General features: G+C 42.1%; 1 protein-coding gene across 1 annotated transcript in view; it reads right to left on the bottom strand.

Moving 5' to 3' along the window:
* Nucleotides 1–16,354, bottom strand: part of SPTBN5 (spectrin beta, non-erythrocytic 5) — a 145,265-nt gene that overhangs the window by 112,704 nt on the left and 16,207 nt on the right. Inside the window, exons 8-18 of the mRNA XM_043516834.1 lie at nucleotides 14,522–15,153; nucleotides 13,359–13,497; nucleotides 12,057–12,289; nucleotides 11,332–11,485; nucleotides 10,124–10,324; nucleotides 6,991–7,197; nucleotides 5,601–5,813; nucleotides 4,476–4,628; nucleotides 3,866–3,996; nucleotides 1,931–2,182; nucleotides 264–551 (exon numbers count right to left, since the gene is read on the bottom strand). Coding sequence (XP_043372769.1) covers nucleotides 264–551; nucleotides 1,931–2,182; nucleotides 3,866–3,996; nucleotides 4,476–4,628; nucleotides 5,601–5,813; nucleotides 6,991–7,197; nucleotides 10,124–10,324; nucleotides 11,332–11,485; nucleotides 12,057–12,289; nucleotides 13,359–13,497; nucleotides 14,522–15,153 — 2,603 coding nt within the window. The remainder of the gene's footprint in view (nucleotides 1–263; nucleotides 552–1,930; nucleotides 2,183–3,865; nucleotides 3,997–4,475; nucleotides 4,629–5,600; nucleotides 5,814–6,990; nucleotides 7,198–10,123; nucleotides 10,325–11,331; nucleotides 11,486–12,056; nucleotides 12,290–13,358; nucleotides 13,498–14,521; nucleotides 15,154–16,354) is intronic.

Genomic DNA, 16,354 nt, shown 5'->3' with positions numbered 1-16,354 from the left:
ATCTGGGTGAGGCAGAAGGCAGCTACTGGAGTCAGACTTTGGGTTAGCAGACACTTTCATTTGATATGGGGAAATTAACTGGGTTATGTGCACTGTCAGTTTTTAATTTTCTTCATGCTAAATTTTATATGCACTTCAATAAACCCCAAGCACCATCTTCACATCAAGTTTATGTTTCCAGATCTGTTTTCTGGGTATGCTCCAGGCCTCCCTGGTGCTGCAGCACCTCACCCTCCTTCTTCACTACCGAAGCAAACATCTACCTTTCCTTCTGAGTGCGAATTTCCTTCAGAAGGTCCTGATGTTCCTTCAGCAACTGCTCTGAAGAAGTCACGTCCATGCCCATCTCCATACTGCCCAGCTTCTCCCTGATGCCATCTGCCCACAGTAGGAGTCTGCGGCTGTCCTGCAGGAAAGCCTGTTGATCCTGTGCCAACTCCAGGGATGTCTCCCTCTCTTTAGTCTGTGACTTGAGTGTGGCCAGCAGCTTCTCCATATTCTCCACTTGCTTTTTGATGGCCCTGCTCTCTGCAGGGTTGGTGTCCTTAATCCTATACAAGGAAACCAAACAACATCCTTAATTTAGTTTCAGAAACAACTTGAGCCTTATAGCTTGACCCAGCTGACACTAAAGACAATGGGACTGGGTTGTTAGTGGTTCCTCCCAAAAAGAAGGTCAGTTCGGGCATTTAATGTTCCTTATATAAACAGCATAGACAAAGTGATCATAGAGTCCTCCAGGAAATGCATCCTGTCAAAAGACTTTACAGGCACCAGCTGTGCATTCTATCACTGAGGATCAAAATGTTTTGTGTTATTTTTTTTTTAAATTCTCTGGCTTCAGTTAGGAGTGTCAAAAGCTAACATATCACATCAAGAAATTCATTACCTTTACTTCAAAGATATAATCTTATAATGACAATAAACTGCTTTTTTTATAGTCTGACTCAGTATTGGTACTCTTTCCCCAGCCACTGTTGGTTTCACTGATGCCTTACATCACCTCTGATCTATATGTAACAAAGATATTGTACGACTAATTTCCACAAGAGGATACAAATTACCTGGTCTTTCCTGGTCCCAGATTCCAGGAAAAGCACACTTACACCCCATGCTCCTTTTCACATAACATAAAACACATAGGGATGATCAGCCAATCAGATTTCACAGTTCCATGAAATGTTTCTAACTTATAGATCTGAACAGGGCATGCCTAACAGAATGGAATAGGTGTGTTGCAATGGACATTGTAAACACACAAGGAGATATTTTTTAATTAGAAATGTTAAACCAAAGTTTAAAATGTATACACAAATGCCTTATATTTCTAATTCTCTTTCATCCTCTTTTCTCCATCTCATGGCTCTCAAGGATACCCCATGTTGGGGATTACACAGTACCTTATTAAGAATACACATAGCTCGAAATAGTGTTTGTTAATCCTAGTTCACGGTCCTACAGCCTGAACTGCAGTTTGATCTGCAAATGAGGTGTCCTTAAATTCAAAGAGAGGTAATACTCATTGTCTAGAACAAACTCAGTGGGGACTGTGGTTTGCATTGATAATTCATTATACACCACATTCCACTACATGTGCTGGGGATTTCAGTTGGAAGAATAGCTCAGTGATTCAATATCAATAAAGACTTGTGCTACTCCATTCATAATGTAGGGATTCTTTCTTTGTAGACAACGTTTAGAGCCAGTCACTCAGATATTCATCCAACTCTACCCTGGACAGAAGATCTCACTCAAGGAGGAAAAGGAGCAATGATTGCAGCCAGACCAGGGAGAGCAAGCTAGCACTAGAGGCTGACCTAAGGCAAGTATAAGTCAGTCTTTCACAACTGTATATACTCTATACACTTCGCGTCAAATATGAAACTAGATCACTAGTAAAAAATATAGAAACAAATGGCTGATTCCTTACGATTTGGCCACACTCTTCAGGTATTCAATTTTCCTCTCCAGCACCAGGACTTCCCTGTCCAAAGCAAACAGCTTGCGCCGGTTTGCATCCAGTACAGCAGGTGTGTTTCCAGGTTCCAAATCCCTGAGATGGACCAGCTTGTCTTGTAGTAGCCCTCTGGTGCTCTGGCAGTCCTGGAGGAATGTCCTCACATCAGCCACCCCAATCAGCTCTGAACCCTTTTCCTCCTTCAGAGTTTCCAGGCGCCCCCATCTAGGAGTGAAAAAACAACTGCAACAGCTGTATCTAGACACTAAAATCACAGTGTCTTTGCCTATGGGGGGAAAATAAATTTCCAGTGGATTTGTTGCATGCACCTTTAAAAATCACCTATGGCAAAATTCATCTTTGTGCAGGGGGTGGGGAAAGACAAGCTCTATGCTCTCTTTATATATCAAGGCAATCTTCAAAATAAGATTGTATTGGCACTTAAAGGGGGCATAGGACTAGTGTTCAGCCTCTACACATGATGAATTTCCCCTTTAAGATGGTATTCCTCTTCCACACCCAGTACAAGTTGCTGTCACACTGTTGATTCTATGCAAATAAAGAAAAATAATCGAAAGAAGGACCCAATTGTGCCTTGACGTTTCTGACCACGGTTGGAGCTGCCAAGAGTCCATATAAAAATAGATATGAAAAGCGTTACAAAAGCAAAGAGTTTTTTATAGTTACAATTTTCAAACCTGAATGCCTTAGGAGGACATCCTAACCCCTGCCTCTGGGTGCTTAAATCCGCACTTAGCCATGCAGTACAGGCTGAACCAAACAGAAGAGCCCATTGTGACATTTGACTATTTCACGATGTGCTTGCTTTTACTTTAAATATAATGAAAACAGACTTATTCCAAAGTATATTTTACCTGCCGTCATCCATTCATTTAGGACCTGTCAGTCTGATTCTTGTACCACAGCACAAGGAGTGCAAGGAGACTTCCACCCCTTCTTCTTCCTGTGCAAGGCTCAGGCATCTCCCCTGATGCCCAGATGGGAGTGTGCTGAAGCACCCTAAGGATGGTACAGAATTCAGACCCACCCCCACTTTGCTCCCTGAAGCTCGGGAGGCGATAAGGACTTATGAGGAATCTTTTTCACTGGACCATGAACAAAAAGCCCTCAGATCTCAAAGCATCAGCTATACCCCTTGACAAAATGAGTGTGTCCATGACCTGGCAATAGTTCTTGTGATTTATATTTTTTCCCCATATCTCCAGCCAGTAACTGTTGGGACAATAAGATCCAATTTTCAAACAGGGACACGTAAACAGAATGGCCCATCCCCTACGTAAACACTCAAATCAGCATTTAGGTGCATACAATAGGCACATATATGGCCAAGTGATGACTACATGTGGCCAAGTGATGATTAAGGTATCCAGTGTGCAAAATGGTCTCACATGGAAAAGGAAGCTCCTTGCCTGCCTGTAGAAACTGCTTGTTCTTTTCAATGACTGATTGCCAAGGGCAGAGGAAAGACTTTCCATTACAACTGTCAATACTATAAACCCCACAGTCAGTCCATGTAGACCATGCCCTCCTTCCCCTCTTATTATCCTAATTTTATGAGAACATCTCCAGCAGGTGTGCATTAAGCTGTGATGCAAAGAATTCTAGTGATTTTGATTCCATCTCTTCTTGGCAAATGGTTCTATTTAAAGCTGGTTAAGTTATAGATAAGAGAGATTCTACATCTCCAGTTTGGTAAAAGCTTCCCTGGTGAAGTAAACGCAAACTGCAGTGACAAACATCAACTTTCCATAGACAACCCTCTATCTTCACATCTCAGGTCAGTTTTGTGTGCCAAAACATCTCAGACTGGTATTTTCTCCAAGATAGTTTATGCAGGGCATGAAAAGTCCTTGATGCGGTGATTCCCCATTCTATCAGGAGCATTACCTCCTACTGATCTCTTTAAGGTGGGCTTGGATTTCATTCTGTTTGCTGGGACTGCTCTTTGCAAACTTATCTGCTAGGCATTTGATCTCTCCCAGCTGGATTTTCCCCACAGCCATTTCCACTAGAAAGCTCTAAAACAGAAAAAAAATACAGGGATAATGTATGGCGTGAAGAACTCAAAACTCAGCATCTCTATGCAAAAAGTGCTCCACAAGCTGTTGTATTCACTCATCTTCTATTTGTGTATCTACTATGCTTTGACATCCAATTTTTTTCTTTTCTCTCTGTTCATTCAGCTATCTCTTGACAGAATATACTCCCCTATATGGTTTTCCCTCTGAGCCCATAGATACATAATAAACTTATTCTGGTATAATATACATCCCATTCCACCCCAATGACATGTGGACAACTTATTCTGGTATAAACCTGCCGTTATATATTCACACCTTAGCTCACACTGTATAGACAAAACCTTATGGATTAAAATTCAGTTAACAAAAAAAAGGTTGAAAGCAACTTCTTTGGAGTCCTCCTTTCCTCACATACATCCATTCCCCCATGGTCAGTTTGTTTTACAAGTTATCTACACCGAGTAGAGATGAGGTACCTCATATTTCTGCTGTGTGATCTCCACATTGTCTGCTTCAGGCTGAAGGGTCTGGAAAATTTTCTCCTTATCTTCCATCCAAGACTGAAACTCTTCACAGGAGCTGTAGAAGCGGTACAATCGGATCATCTCCTCCAGACCTTTCTTCCTGTGCTGTAAAACAGATGGAGAATTGAATATTGTGATACACAGGCCTTTTTCAGAAAGAGATCCCCATGGCTAAAGAACTAAAGCATACAGATTAACCTGGCAGGTTGGTGGTAGTTCTCCCTGTTAACAAACAGGGAATATAAATTGGCATCTTGAGCCTGGAATACTTGTTCCTGGGGCAACAGGAATTGGGAGTATCAGAGAACTGATGCTCACAACACCTGATAAGCAGAAAGTTTAGTAGTGGTGTGTGCTGGCTGATTGAAGATACAAGTCAACACTACAAAGGGAGCATTACCTCTTTAATCCTAGACACGTGCATAAGCACTGGTTGCAGGAAAAATAGGAATCGGAGGGTTCACACATCAGCTTTTTGGGCGGGACCCCTTGGAGGTTGAGGATACAGAGGAATAAAGGGAAAAACTAATGGTCTTTTGTAAATATCTGTGTTAAAGTTTCCAGTCTTTGCCACTACAGCCTCAAGGCTTGGGGTTAACTTCCCACGTTTCTCCGACCTAGGAGAGGGTCTCTTGCTGTAATAGGCAAACTCCAGTAAAGCCAAGGGGATAAAGAAGGAAGCTGCTCTCCAAAAAATATAAGAACTGGGAGGAAAATGTGATGATTACAGAAATTAATTTATGATTCTCACATAATGATGTACAAGCCAGACTGGATAAAACCTGAACCAAATGCACTCAAAGCTTAAATGAAATTTCTGACTGTTTTGAATGTCACTGATGATTCGTTTCTCTCCTACTGCTGACATGATGTTGGTCAAAATCAGAAAAGCACCACACAATTTAGCACAGCCAGCAGTCTTTTCAGGGGCTACATAGTTCAGGATTGCACCACATTGTCAGAGCTGAGCAAGGGAAGCTAAAACAACACCTGCCTACCCTTTGCATGACACTAGATCCCACTATTAATCTCCAAGACAGGCTACACAAGCACAAAGTATTGAAAGAGGTACAATACCTCAGCCATGGTCTGAAGATTCTCATAAAGCAAATTTATTTCATTCTGGGTCCTCCGGATGTTCTCTGGAATAAAGTGAGGATCTGAATCAGGTGGATTAGAAAATCCAATTTCCGGGGTTCCCCCGCGCACAGAGCAGCTCAATGGTAGTTTAGTGATCCCTTGGTTTAGGCTACTCTGGACCTGAGCCTTCACCACCGGCACTGATATCACCTGTTAAAGCAAAATACAACAAAATCAGTCTGTGACACTATGGATAATTGGAGCCCCTGACCTTAAGGATAAATTAAAGGACTAAATTTTCAAAATGATCTGCCTGACTCAAAGTGTTAGATATTTCAATTTGCAAATGCACCTATGTGATGCATTGAACACTGTGGTACAATTGTGATCACTTTAAATTTTCAGGGATTTTCCTGGTCCTGTTTGCAGGCAGGGGGCTGTGTAGGGAAGTATGGGTTCAGAATCAGTCTGCAGAGAGCCAGCCTACAGTAAGCAGGGGTGAGTTGTGCCTCTCTGTTGAAGTGAGCACCCAGCTTTGTCATCACACTCTGTTTTGGGGTTCTTGTGTGTTATCTATCATTCTGAATTCTAAGAAACGAAGCAATGTTACATGGCAACCTACCAGCAAGAGTGTTTTATCTTGCATATCTCATTGTTATAGAGAGAGCGTTCAGAGATAAAGAAATCTGAAAGGTAACAATCAGGATTACGGCCAAAATATTGAATGGGGGATTCAGACCACAGCTGAAGATCAAATGAGTTTAACAAGACAAATCAAGAAGCAGAGGAATCAAACATGAAAACTGAATTCCCCCAGGATGATTACAGAAGCCTCAGGTGAGAGGATTAAAGTAAGTGAAGTATAGGCGTCTGGAGAAAAGCAGGGAGGGAGGTAATGGGTGGTGTGTAATGGCCATTTGGAAGGAGAGTTGGATTCAGTAGGAAGTAAATAATAAGGTGGGGAGGAGTAGGAGATTTGTGAGAGCTAGGAGAAAGGTGTGACGTGGATGAGCCAGTCTTGGTGCTAAAGGATCAAAAACTGTATTTCTAGGATTCCATCAGTGACAGCCAGAGGACTGGGCCCTGTCTCATGTATAATTAAGAGAGCTAATTGAATCTAGGCTCTTCTGTTCAGCAGGGAATTCCAACATTTCAAAAAACTGTTTTCATTTCAATTCGGAATGAAAAGTTATTTTGACCTGGAAAATCAAAACATTCCATTCCAAAAAGATTGAAACATCTTGACCTTATCTACATGCTTTTTTCAGTGAAGTTTTGTCAACACTGACACATTTTCACAAAATGTTTCAATTTCACCAAATTTCCAACCAGCTCTAATAAATAAAAAAAAAGGGAAGTAGAGGGACACAACCTCATATCCACATACCGCAGATGGAGCCTGCTTTGCTACAGTACCAGCTTGTTCTTCCAGGCGCCTCATCTCCAAGCAGTAGACTGTGATCTCCTTCTCCAGTCGCAAGTGGCAGTGTAGCAAGGCTTCTGCGCTGGACTCATCCTTCCCATAATCCTTACTGGCCAGGAGGGGCTGCCGCTCCCGTAGCCATGAGTCTGCTTCATCAATATCAGCAAAGTACTGAAGGGAACACAAGTGGGGAGAATGTTTAATCAAACAGCCCTAAGAGATACACACCCAACAGTCCATCCTCTGGCAAATGGTCAACAGGGCAGTAATCGCATCAGACAACTGAGGCTAATCATAACACATACACAGGTCCTATAAGCAGGACCATTACACATCAGGTGGCTCTTTCTTTAGAAACCCCAATTATATTTCAGCAGCACACTTAGCACCAATATGGTTCACAGGATCACAATTAAATAAATTAGTCCCAAATATTTCCTCCATAAATCTTATTAGCCAGTTTCCAAGTCAATCACTCAGTAGTCAGACTTTGTTACTAGACAGTAGTCAGACTTTGTCATTTAACAGAATCAACAATACATAGCATACTTTCAGACTGTAGGGATGGCCTACAATTTCAACAACAGATGTTTTTCCACAAAAGTTAATGATAGATCATGAGGATACAGAGGAAGTTTGTCTAATAGAAAGCAGCCTTCACAAATTGCAATTCATGGGAAAAGTTTGGGTGCAAGCTTATATAGCTGTAATTGTAAAAAGACATTAAATTATAAAAATAATTTAAACTACCCCCTTCCCGCCTTCCCCTTCCCGCCCCCCCCAAAGCTGTGGGAGAGACAAAGCTATAATAGTTTTAAAACTGCTACAAACAGGAAATAATTCAGTGTTTGTCAAACCAAAAAGAACAAAATCTGTTAAGGAAGGAAATGTCCAGGCTTCTGTGTGAATATGAGAGGGAATGAAAAGGATAGGGAAAACATTATTATTGGGTAATCTGAGATGCTACGGTGTAATTGGTAAATTATGGTTTTATAGTGGCTTTTTGAATGTGTGCATTTGTGTATTTAAATCAGAGATGGAACCAAACCAAAGTTCCAGTTCTAATTGTAGTAGGAAGAGGACCTCAGACATAAGTCCTTGTATCAGAGGCCTGGTATGAGGCCTGAGCTAAAGTAGTTGTAGTGCTTAAAGCTTTGCTGATATAAAGCAAAGCCAGGTTGTGAGCAAGAGACGGGCCTGCTCCCAGAATTTGGCAAGAACTGGGCTGATATTGCAGAAACACACATTCCTGAAAAATGCTAGGTACAGAGCACTTACACAAACATATTTCAGAAGGGTGGTACCAGAACACCTTGATACCAACACATTCCCCAAAGAGAACAGGCACACGCTGACCGATCCCAAAGATAAGGTCAGGATGACAGCATGATGAATAGAGATGTTTTGATTGAATGTGTGTCACCTAGATACGTCAGAGGGTGGCACCTAGGCACTTCACAGGGGCTATACGTAACTTGTTTGCATCAGTGTATAAAGAGGTATCTCAGAGGGAGTGTCTTTCGCTGGCCTAGGGGATAATGGAAAGTCCCGCCATTAACTGAGCTAGTTCATTGCAATAGGCATACAATGTGTTCGTGTACCTGTAACCAATGAGCCAGGAGTTTAGGACTGTGCTTCGTTGACAATAAACCTGCCCAAGTGCCTTTGCTACGAACCGAGATTGTGATTATTGGAAAGTTTGATCGAGGTCTGCTGTGCCAACTATCTGTGCAGAGCTGGGACAGTACACAGAAAACACACACACGCAGCCAAACATCTAACAACACTAATCACTCCTCATACTTTGGGGAAACTCCAATCAGGATCCAAGCTTTGTGGTGTGATATTTCTTTTTTATGGGACAGATTTTCAAAGGCACAAATGGCAGCTAGACCTATACCTCCCATTGGAGTTTGGTACCTAACTGCCACTGTGCCTTTGAAAAATGCCCCCATACTTCATTCAGCTGAGGCTCCTCAGGAGGGACTTTCATCCATTGCATGATGTTCACAATGTATTTCTCACATGTTGTGTATCCAGCACATCCTGGCTCAGCAGCAGTCTTGCACTGAAGGTACAACTATTCAGCGAATTAGCAATGTAACTATCTCAGATGGCATTATGCCAGGTAGAGCAGAGTGGTTACAGCAGTGCTGAATCAGAAACGTAAATACAGCAGGCAATATTCTAATGCACCATTAAATCTGTCTCTCGGAGATTTTTTGGAAAACAGAAGAATTCTCACTCTATCGACACAGGTCAATTGATGGGAGCAGACCACAGCCAGTCAGAAAGAAAGCTTCCTGGGAACCACTCAAAAGGCAAGAGGACCCTCCTACTTAACCATTATGAGCAGCCTGGATGGCCTGGTGGCTTGGCTCTTTGTTGGGGCATTTCACGGATAAAATGGGAGAGTCTATGAGTTCTGAACTGGGACTGATACCAGTTTTTTCTACAGAAAAAGAGTGTCAGACAGTCATCCTGGTCTCACCCACAAGAAAGCTGATTCACACACCAGATTTTTTTTTAAGTTATTTAACTCTAGTATTTCTAACTGAGAATGAAGGTCAATATATATGTTCTTGACTAGCTGTGTACCACTGCCCTCTATTGGCTGGCTTGCAGAAGAGATGAGTCTGATCTCAAATGCTAGGAGCCTGAATTTTCAGAGTTGAAGGTCAAAATTCCCTCCCAGTGCTCCGCACATGCAGAATACCTGACAGCCATAAAGTCTGCAAGTATCAGTTATTATGCTAAGGAACAAGGAAAGCAGAATCTGGAATATAGTGTTTGGGGCACATTTCACAGTAGCCAAATGAAAACAGAAATCAGCAGTTATGACACACAGCCGGTGTCTACCTACAGAAGACCAGAAGGACTTGTGAGATACAAAAAGAGAGAGAGAGACAGCACTCTGATAAAAAAAAATTGATTAATATCATGAGAGTTGAAAGATATTTTGTTTCACCCCAGCAAAACTTACTGCTTCCAGACCCTTCTTGTGTTCGTTACATAAACCCCAATCTGGTGACAAGCAGAAATGGAATGAGTTCTTGTTCTTTCTGTTACAAAATGCAAAAACTGCAGCCTTGTTTACCTGTTTGATTAAAGCAGCTGCCTGCAGATGGATTTTACGATTGGCCACCTCATCTTGGAGCTGTTGCCAGAGCTTCTGGAGGCTGTCTATCTGCAACTGGATATCCCTCTGGTTTGAGTGGTTCCTTTGACTTAGCTCCCAGCCCTTCCTCATTATATTGGAACAAATTGCCTTGTGGGAGTTGCACTCGACTTCTAGAGCCTGCCAAATAAAGTGACATAATAATGAGTAGTGGAGACTTACGGGCCCAAGGAACTGACCTGTCCCAGGAGAGCTGTGGCTTTTTCCCACAGCCAGACTCTTCTGTCAGCTACTATAAAACTAACGTGTAATGATTCTGTTTGCCCTCCATTCTGACGCTGCCACTTTCTCCATAGATAATACTGTCCTTTGAGCCCCAATATCTCTTTTTCATTCACCCAACTATTATTTTGTATTGTATTGTATTGAGATACTTCCCTTCCCCATTCCAGCAGCATACTATACAGGATGGTCTCTGGGGGAGGTGTCATCCATTGAGTAGGCAGCATTATGTCTTCCACTCCCAACACACATTCACCCTCTCTCACACACCTCTCTAGAGATCTTATGGTTCATAGACATGCTCTCATGCCTTTACTATTGACTTCCTAATTATAAGAGCTGCATGTCAGAAATTGCTGTTTAAATTCTGTAACTGCCTTTTCAAGTCTTCAGGTCTGTTTGCCACAGTGATTTCTCTTCATCAACAAGATGGAACTTCATGAAACGAAGCTTTTCTTCCCAAGCTGTGTCCAGTTCACAGGGAGAGCTGGCAGCAAATTTCTGGGAGGTCCCAGCAATGTTATTCTAGGGTTTCCCATCCCTCCTTTACCACAGTTCAGTCATTTCCCCTTCATTTATGGCATGTCTACTCTACTTATTCTCCCTGTGTACCTACTTTGGGAAAGGTGAGTGGATAAGAACCATCTCCTTCTCCCATCCACCAAAATGGCCTAATGGATAGCACACTGAGCTTCACTCTGCTTGTTCTGCACATCCACAATCCCATATTAAACATAGGACTGTCCCCCATTGGGAGGGATCCCTAAGATGCATGATTTCTCAGGTTCCAAAAGCCAGCCAGGACCCTTAATTTGAAGCATAAATATTCTGACAATTGGTTTAGATAAATTATGAAAGACTAGATACAATATAGAGAACAGACACCAGTCAACAAAATACTGTACCTTGTGCTTCTGAATGGAGGCAATAATCTGACTAAGATCTCGTCCTAATGTTGCTGTCCTCACTACTTGCCATTTCTCAGAGATCCATGACTCTTCTTCCTGACAGTCATGGAAAAACTCAAAAAGCTTCAACGCTTCCTGTAGCTGGGATTGTCTAACACAAGGCAACAAGCAATACAGCTCGGTCAGTGTTAGGATTTCTGGTACAACGCAGGAACAGAGAATAGATTAATTAAAGGGCTTCAGCACTGCAGAAAATTCAGAGATTGAATTCCCATGGTACCTCCGAGTCATGGCTGAGTTATGGCTGGACAACACGAGGAAGCCAAAAGGAAATTCCCCTCTGAACCCAGGAGATAGAGAATCAGCCATATCAGGTCCAGATCACATAGAAGCAACTAGGAATGAACTTTGACACTGAAGTTCCCTCTCAACCTATGATTGCTGATGATCCTTCTGGGTGTCCTTTAAATGTTTGAGCTCTCCCCCCAACCCCAATGCAACAATGTGTTAGTTTCAGTTTTGAAGCCTGAACAACAAAGCGAGCACAGGGAAAGCTATGGTTCTATCAGCTCCCTCTGTGATTGTCTCCTTCTCTGCTGGGTCTGTTATAGCTTTATATGTGGAGAAATGAGAAATTCTAGATTCTGGTCCTCCCATTATCTCCATTTTAAAAGGACCCACCATTCTAATCAGAAAGAGCTAGACCATAAGGAGAGCCTTACCGGGATTTGCTGAGAGCTATGAGGTTTTGGTACAGCTGATGGAGCATCTGAGCTTTGGCATGAAGCACATCTGACTTGATTGCTTTGCCCTTGGTGACCTCTGCTGCCCTCTGGGTGATGTATCTCACCCTATCATCATAGGAAGTGATCTGGAAGTCAACCAAATTGTGCTTCTGCAGCAAATCTACTACCTCCAAGAGCTGCTTTCCATAATCCTGAGATGTCACTAGTGCCTAGAAACCAAAAGTGAGAAATTATCAGCGCTATGATCTCACCGTCTCCTATGTGTGAGCAGATAATGCCATCCAGGGATCTAAGGACTTGATCCAAAGGGAACTGAAATCAATGGAAGGACTCCCACTGGCTCCAACAGATGTTGGATTGGACCCAAATGAATAAATGGGTGTGTGGTTTGAACTCCATGGAAGCACTAACTGGCTGATTGGAAGGAGATACATAACCAATCCTCTCCTTCAAATTCACAAGATATAACCCACAATCCCTAGCTTTTATCTGCTGCAGTAGATGTGGAGGAAGTTGTCGTATTCTTCAACCAAGAGTCACTTCTCACTCCCAGAATCACTGCTTATGTCCAGCATTTATCGTGCCCACTGAGTACACTCTCCTATATGCCTCATTATAGTGTGCTTGATTCAGTTTTTCTCTGAAGAAATCTAGGAGGCTCCCCTTCCACAGTAGATTATAATTGTATCATTTTCCTCTGTGGAACATGCTTGGTTTTGGAGACAAGCGTCCAGCTAGTGGGAATAATGACCAGTACACAGTATTTTCTTTCCTGAAAAAGGCTAGGGCTCAGAGATTCAGAATAGCTGGTCACTGTCTCCAATTTGCAATTCACAATTTTACATAAACTGCTGGGTCCATAAACAAAATGGTTTTTATACTTCATGTTCAGCACAATCCATAATATTCTCTCTCTTGCACAGTACAGGGCAAGGCAAAAGTACATATTAAGAGTGGCTGCCATTACACCCTTCAGCAGTTACCATTTATCACACAATGGGATCTAAAACTTCAGTTATCCCCTATACTAAGTGATTTCATTTTGAATTGTGGTGATTGGTACTTCTGCAAATGAGGGCAGTTTTTATTTAGGTGCCTTTATATGGCTTCAGCAGCCTACTTTTGAAAATTCTAGCCATAATATGCTCAATTCCCAGCACAATATAGACATTGCAATCCATAACTGTCACTGGAATACTGTGTCTGCTGCAATTACTTATATTTGTAGTGGTGCAAATTGTGTGCACAGCCCACATGCCAATGGAGAGGGGTTGGTACCTGCAGTCCTTTGAGTTCCTCTGTAATGGTATCAATATCCCTCAGAAGGCCCAGAATTTCCTGCATTGCTCCCAGAGAGCGTTTCTGTCTCTGGAGCTGCTCCAGTAGATCCTGCCACTGTTGGGAAATGTCCTCATGCCTGTAAAGAAGGGAGGAGAAAGGACTGACTCATCCACAAGGATCTGATGCTTTGGACAGCATGGGAAAAGACCCTGTTGACACATGGGGCTTACAATTTTAGAAGAGTTAAATGAACACCTAGGGTTCCTAGAGTCATATACAGTGTATGTGTCATCTAATGAAGCATACGCTGGTCACATGGCTCAGCACACTATATCCTCTCAATGAATACAGTCCTTGGGATTTTGGTTAATATGTAAATCATCATTAATCTTGTTTAAGGAACTATTGTGCATGGATTCTCATCTCTGATGTCCCATGTACTTTTTGCCTGAGACAATAAACAGGTTTGAAAAAAGGGATGGCCCCTTAAATGACTCAGCTTAGATAAAAATTAATTCAAACCGTACCTCAAATCAAAATCAAAACTTCTGAGGAGTTTGATTAAGCATTTAATTATTTTCACACATGCTTCTGGCTTTGGTTGAGTCTAGAATAGACAACTACTGAAACTACAGGAAGGTTGTTCCTAGGGTATTTTCATAAAGTCCCAAACCAGGAATTACTGATCATCTTAAAAGTCCTGATCTCACAAGATTTATAGCCCAACCTGGGAACTAGAAAGGCACCTGAAGATTTGTGGCTATCTGAACCTCTCAAACCACACACTAAAAGAGATCTGTGATGGGTTGGCTGAAAATATTCCACTGAAACTTTCTTTTGATGGAAGATTGGGTTTTCAACAAAACAAACATTTCACATTAAGTGTCAGCTTTCCTCAAAATGTTTGTATTTTTATCAGCCAATTTTTGTTCCCCAGTTTTTGAGGTTCTTTTTCAACAAAAAGTTAAAATTTTAATGAGAATGTAACATTTTGCTTTTTCATTTACATTTTTTGTGGAGTGTGTTTGTGTGTGGGGAAATCTGACCACCTCTACTCATGTGGAATAGATCTGTTGAACTATTCCCTCCTCTTCCATATCCACTTAGTATCATAACTTGTTTAGTCTCCACGACTGCCCATTTCCATTAGCATGACTCACTTCTTCATGATCTGGATCTTGCGATGGTAGTTCTCTTGGGTTATAAGAGCTGCCATGTCAGCCAGTGCTCTGAAACGCTGCTCCCTGGGCAGTACATCCGCCACAATAGCCTCAAGCTTCTTAGTGGCAGCCTCCACCTTGTCCACACTCTCTGGCTGGAAGTCCTGCTTCTCGAGCACCTTCATCATGTCCTGCAAGTATGACTCACGCAGGGTTGCTTTCTTCAGGAACCTCTGGGCCAACTGTTCCACTCTCTCCAGCCTCTGCATCTCCTGCTGCAGCGCTTCTCCCCGGCTGTGCTCCGCTTTCTCCAAAATGACCCAGTGCTTTTCCACATCTTGCAGTGTCTTGCCTTCAGGGGGCAGATATGGCCATTGATTGTTGGCTCTTTGCTTGGTTCTGATGTGGAAAAAGTGGGCTTCAATCATGCCCCTTTCTTGGTATTTGGGGGGCTTCTCTACCTTGCGGAAGGTCTTGAAGTTGGCCATGAGCATCCACATGTCCTGTATGGAATTGGGAAAGTGGCGATCATCCAACTCTACTACTTTCTGTTTAATCCATTTCAAGAGCTCAGAGATCATCTGCTCATACTGAAACTTCAAGTCATCAATCTCCTTCAGGAAGAACAGAATCTGAAACACAAACATGGAAACACAAGGTATTTAAGCAGCAAAATGAAGCAAAGAGGAAAAAAAAACCCTATGTGGCATGCTCATAAACTCAGTTTAATCAGGATGCAAATGAGCTGCTGGTGTGTGACCATCAGTACCAGGAAAGCGTTATTTAACACAGTAGGCTGCCATGTCCCTCAGGTTATTATATCAGCATGGAGACAGTTATCACATTTGAGACAAGGAGGATTCCTTCCCAGTCTAAGTTCAGTAAGAGCAGAATGATCATCCCCAAAACATGTTAAGCAAAGGGATAAAAAGTGATTTCATGTGCCAATATTAATTTTAGTTTCTTTTAAAAAATAAGTGAATATTGAAGCTCATATAAGCTACAGACAGTCCTAGCTACTTGTGAGAGGTAGGCATTATGCAGGCAAGAACTATGTAAGCTTCCTCCTAGGACTGAAAAATAAGAATTCTGTTTTCAGAATTTGTTTTTGTTCTGCATTGGAACAAAACCAAGACCTTGCAACACTTTTTTAGGGAAAAAAAAAGCAGTGAGAGAGAGGGAGTAATAGAGATATGTGCTGTAGAATAGTCAATAGGCCAGTGGTTAGGGGCCCTCACCTGGGATGTGGAAGACCCAGGTTCAACTCCTACTCTGCCTAATTTGGAGAAGGATCTTGAGCCTGGGTCTCTCCCAATCTAGGTTAGTGCCATGGCTATTCGGGGAGGAGGGTGTCCTGTTTTCCTCCCCATGTGAAATTCCATGCAAGGCCTGAGAAACCTTCATCAAGGAAAATTTCATCAAAACATATATTTTTGCAATGAAAAAAGTTGCAATGAATCAACATTTTCCGACGAAAACAACATTTTGTTGAAAACTTCCCAGACAGTTCTACTTTCTATCCAAGGTCAGCCTGAAACACCTTGTTCCCGACTAGCAGTACTCTTGCCACTGACTCCTGAACTTGTCTTGAACAGAGACTGAAAAATGTACCACAATAAGCAGTGGTTTTGTGAGGATGGCAAATGTCAGCTAGTAGCGACTCTGAGACCATGATAGTCATTTATTTCACTTGCCATGTTGCCTGGATTGGGATTCAGTTTTCCTGAAGTAAAAGATTTTATTCTAATCTGTCGTGAAACAGAGTGCGGGGCAAAACCCCCTTTCTATTTTATGTATACATTTTATTCCTTTTCTTTGCACCTTATATTACAT

This window comes from Dermochelys coriacea, chromosome 6 (genome assembly GCF_009764565.3).
Source record: "Dermochelys coriacea isolate rDerCor1 chromosome 6, rDerCor1.pri.v4, whole genome shotgun sequence".
Taxonomy (NCBI): domain Eukaryota; kingdom Metazoa; phylum Chordata; order Testudines; family Dermochelyidae; genus Dermochelys; species Dermochelys coriacea.
Note: the sequence above shows the minus strand (reverse complement) of the source record. Positions and strands in the feature narration are given on the sequence as shown.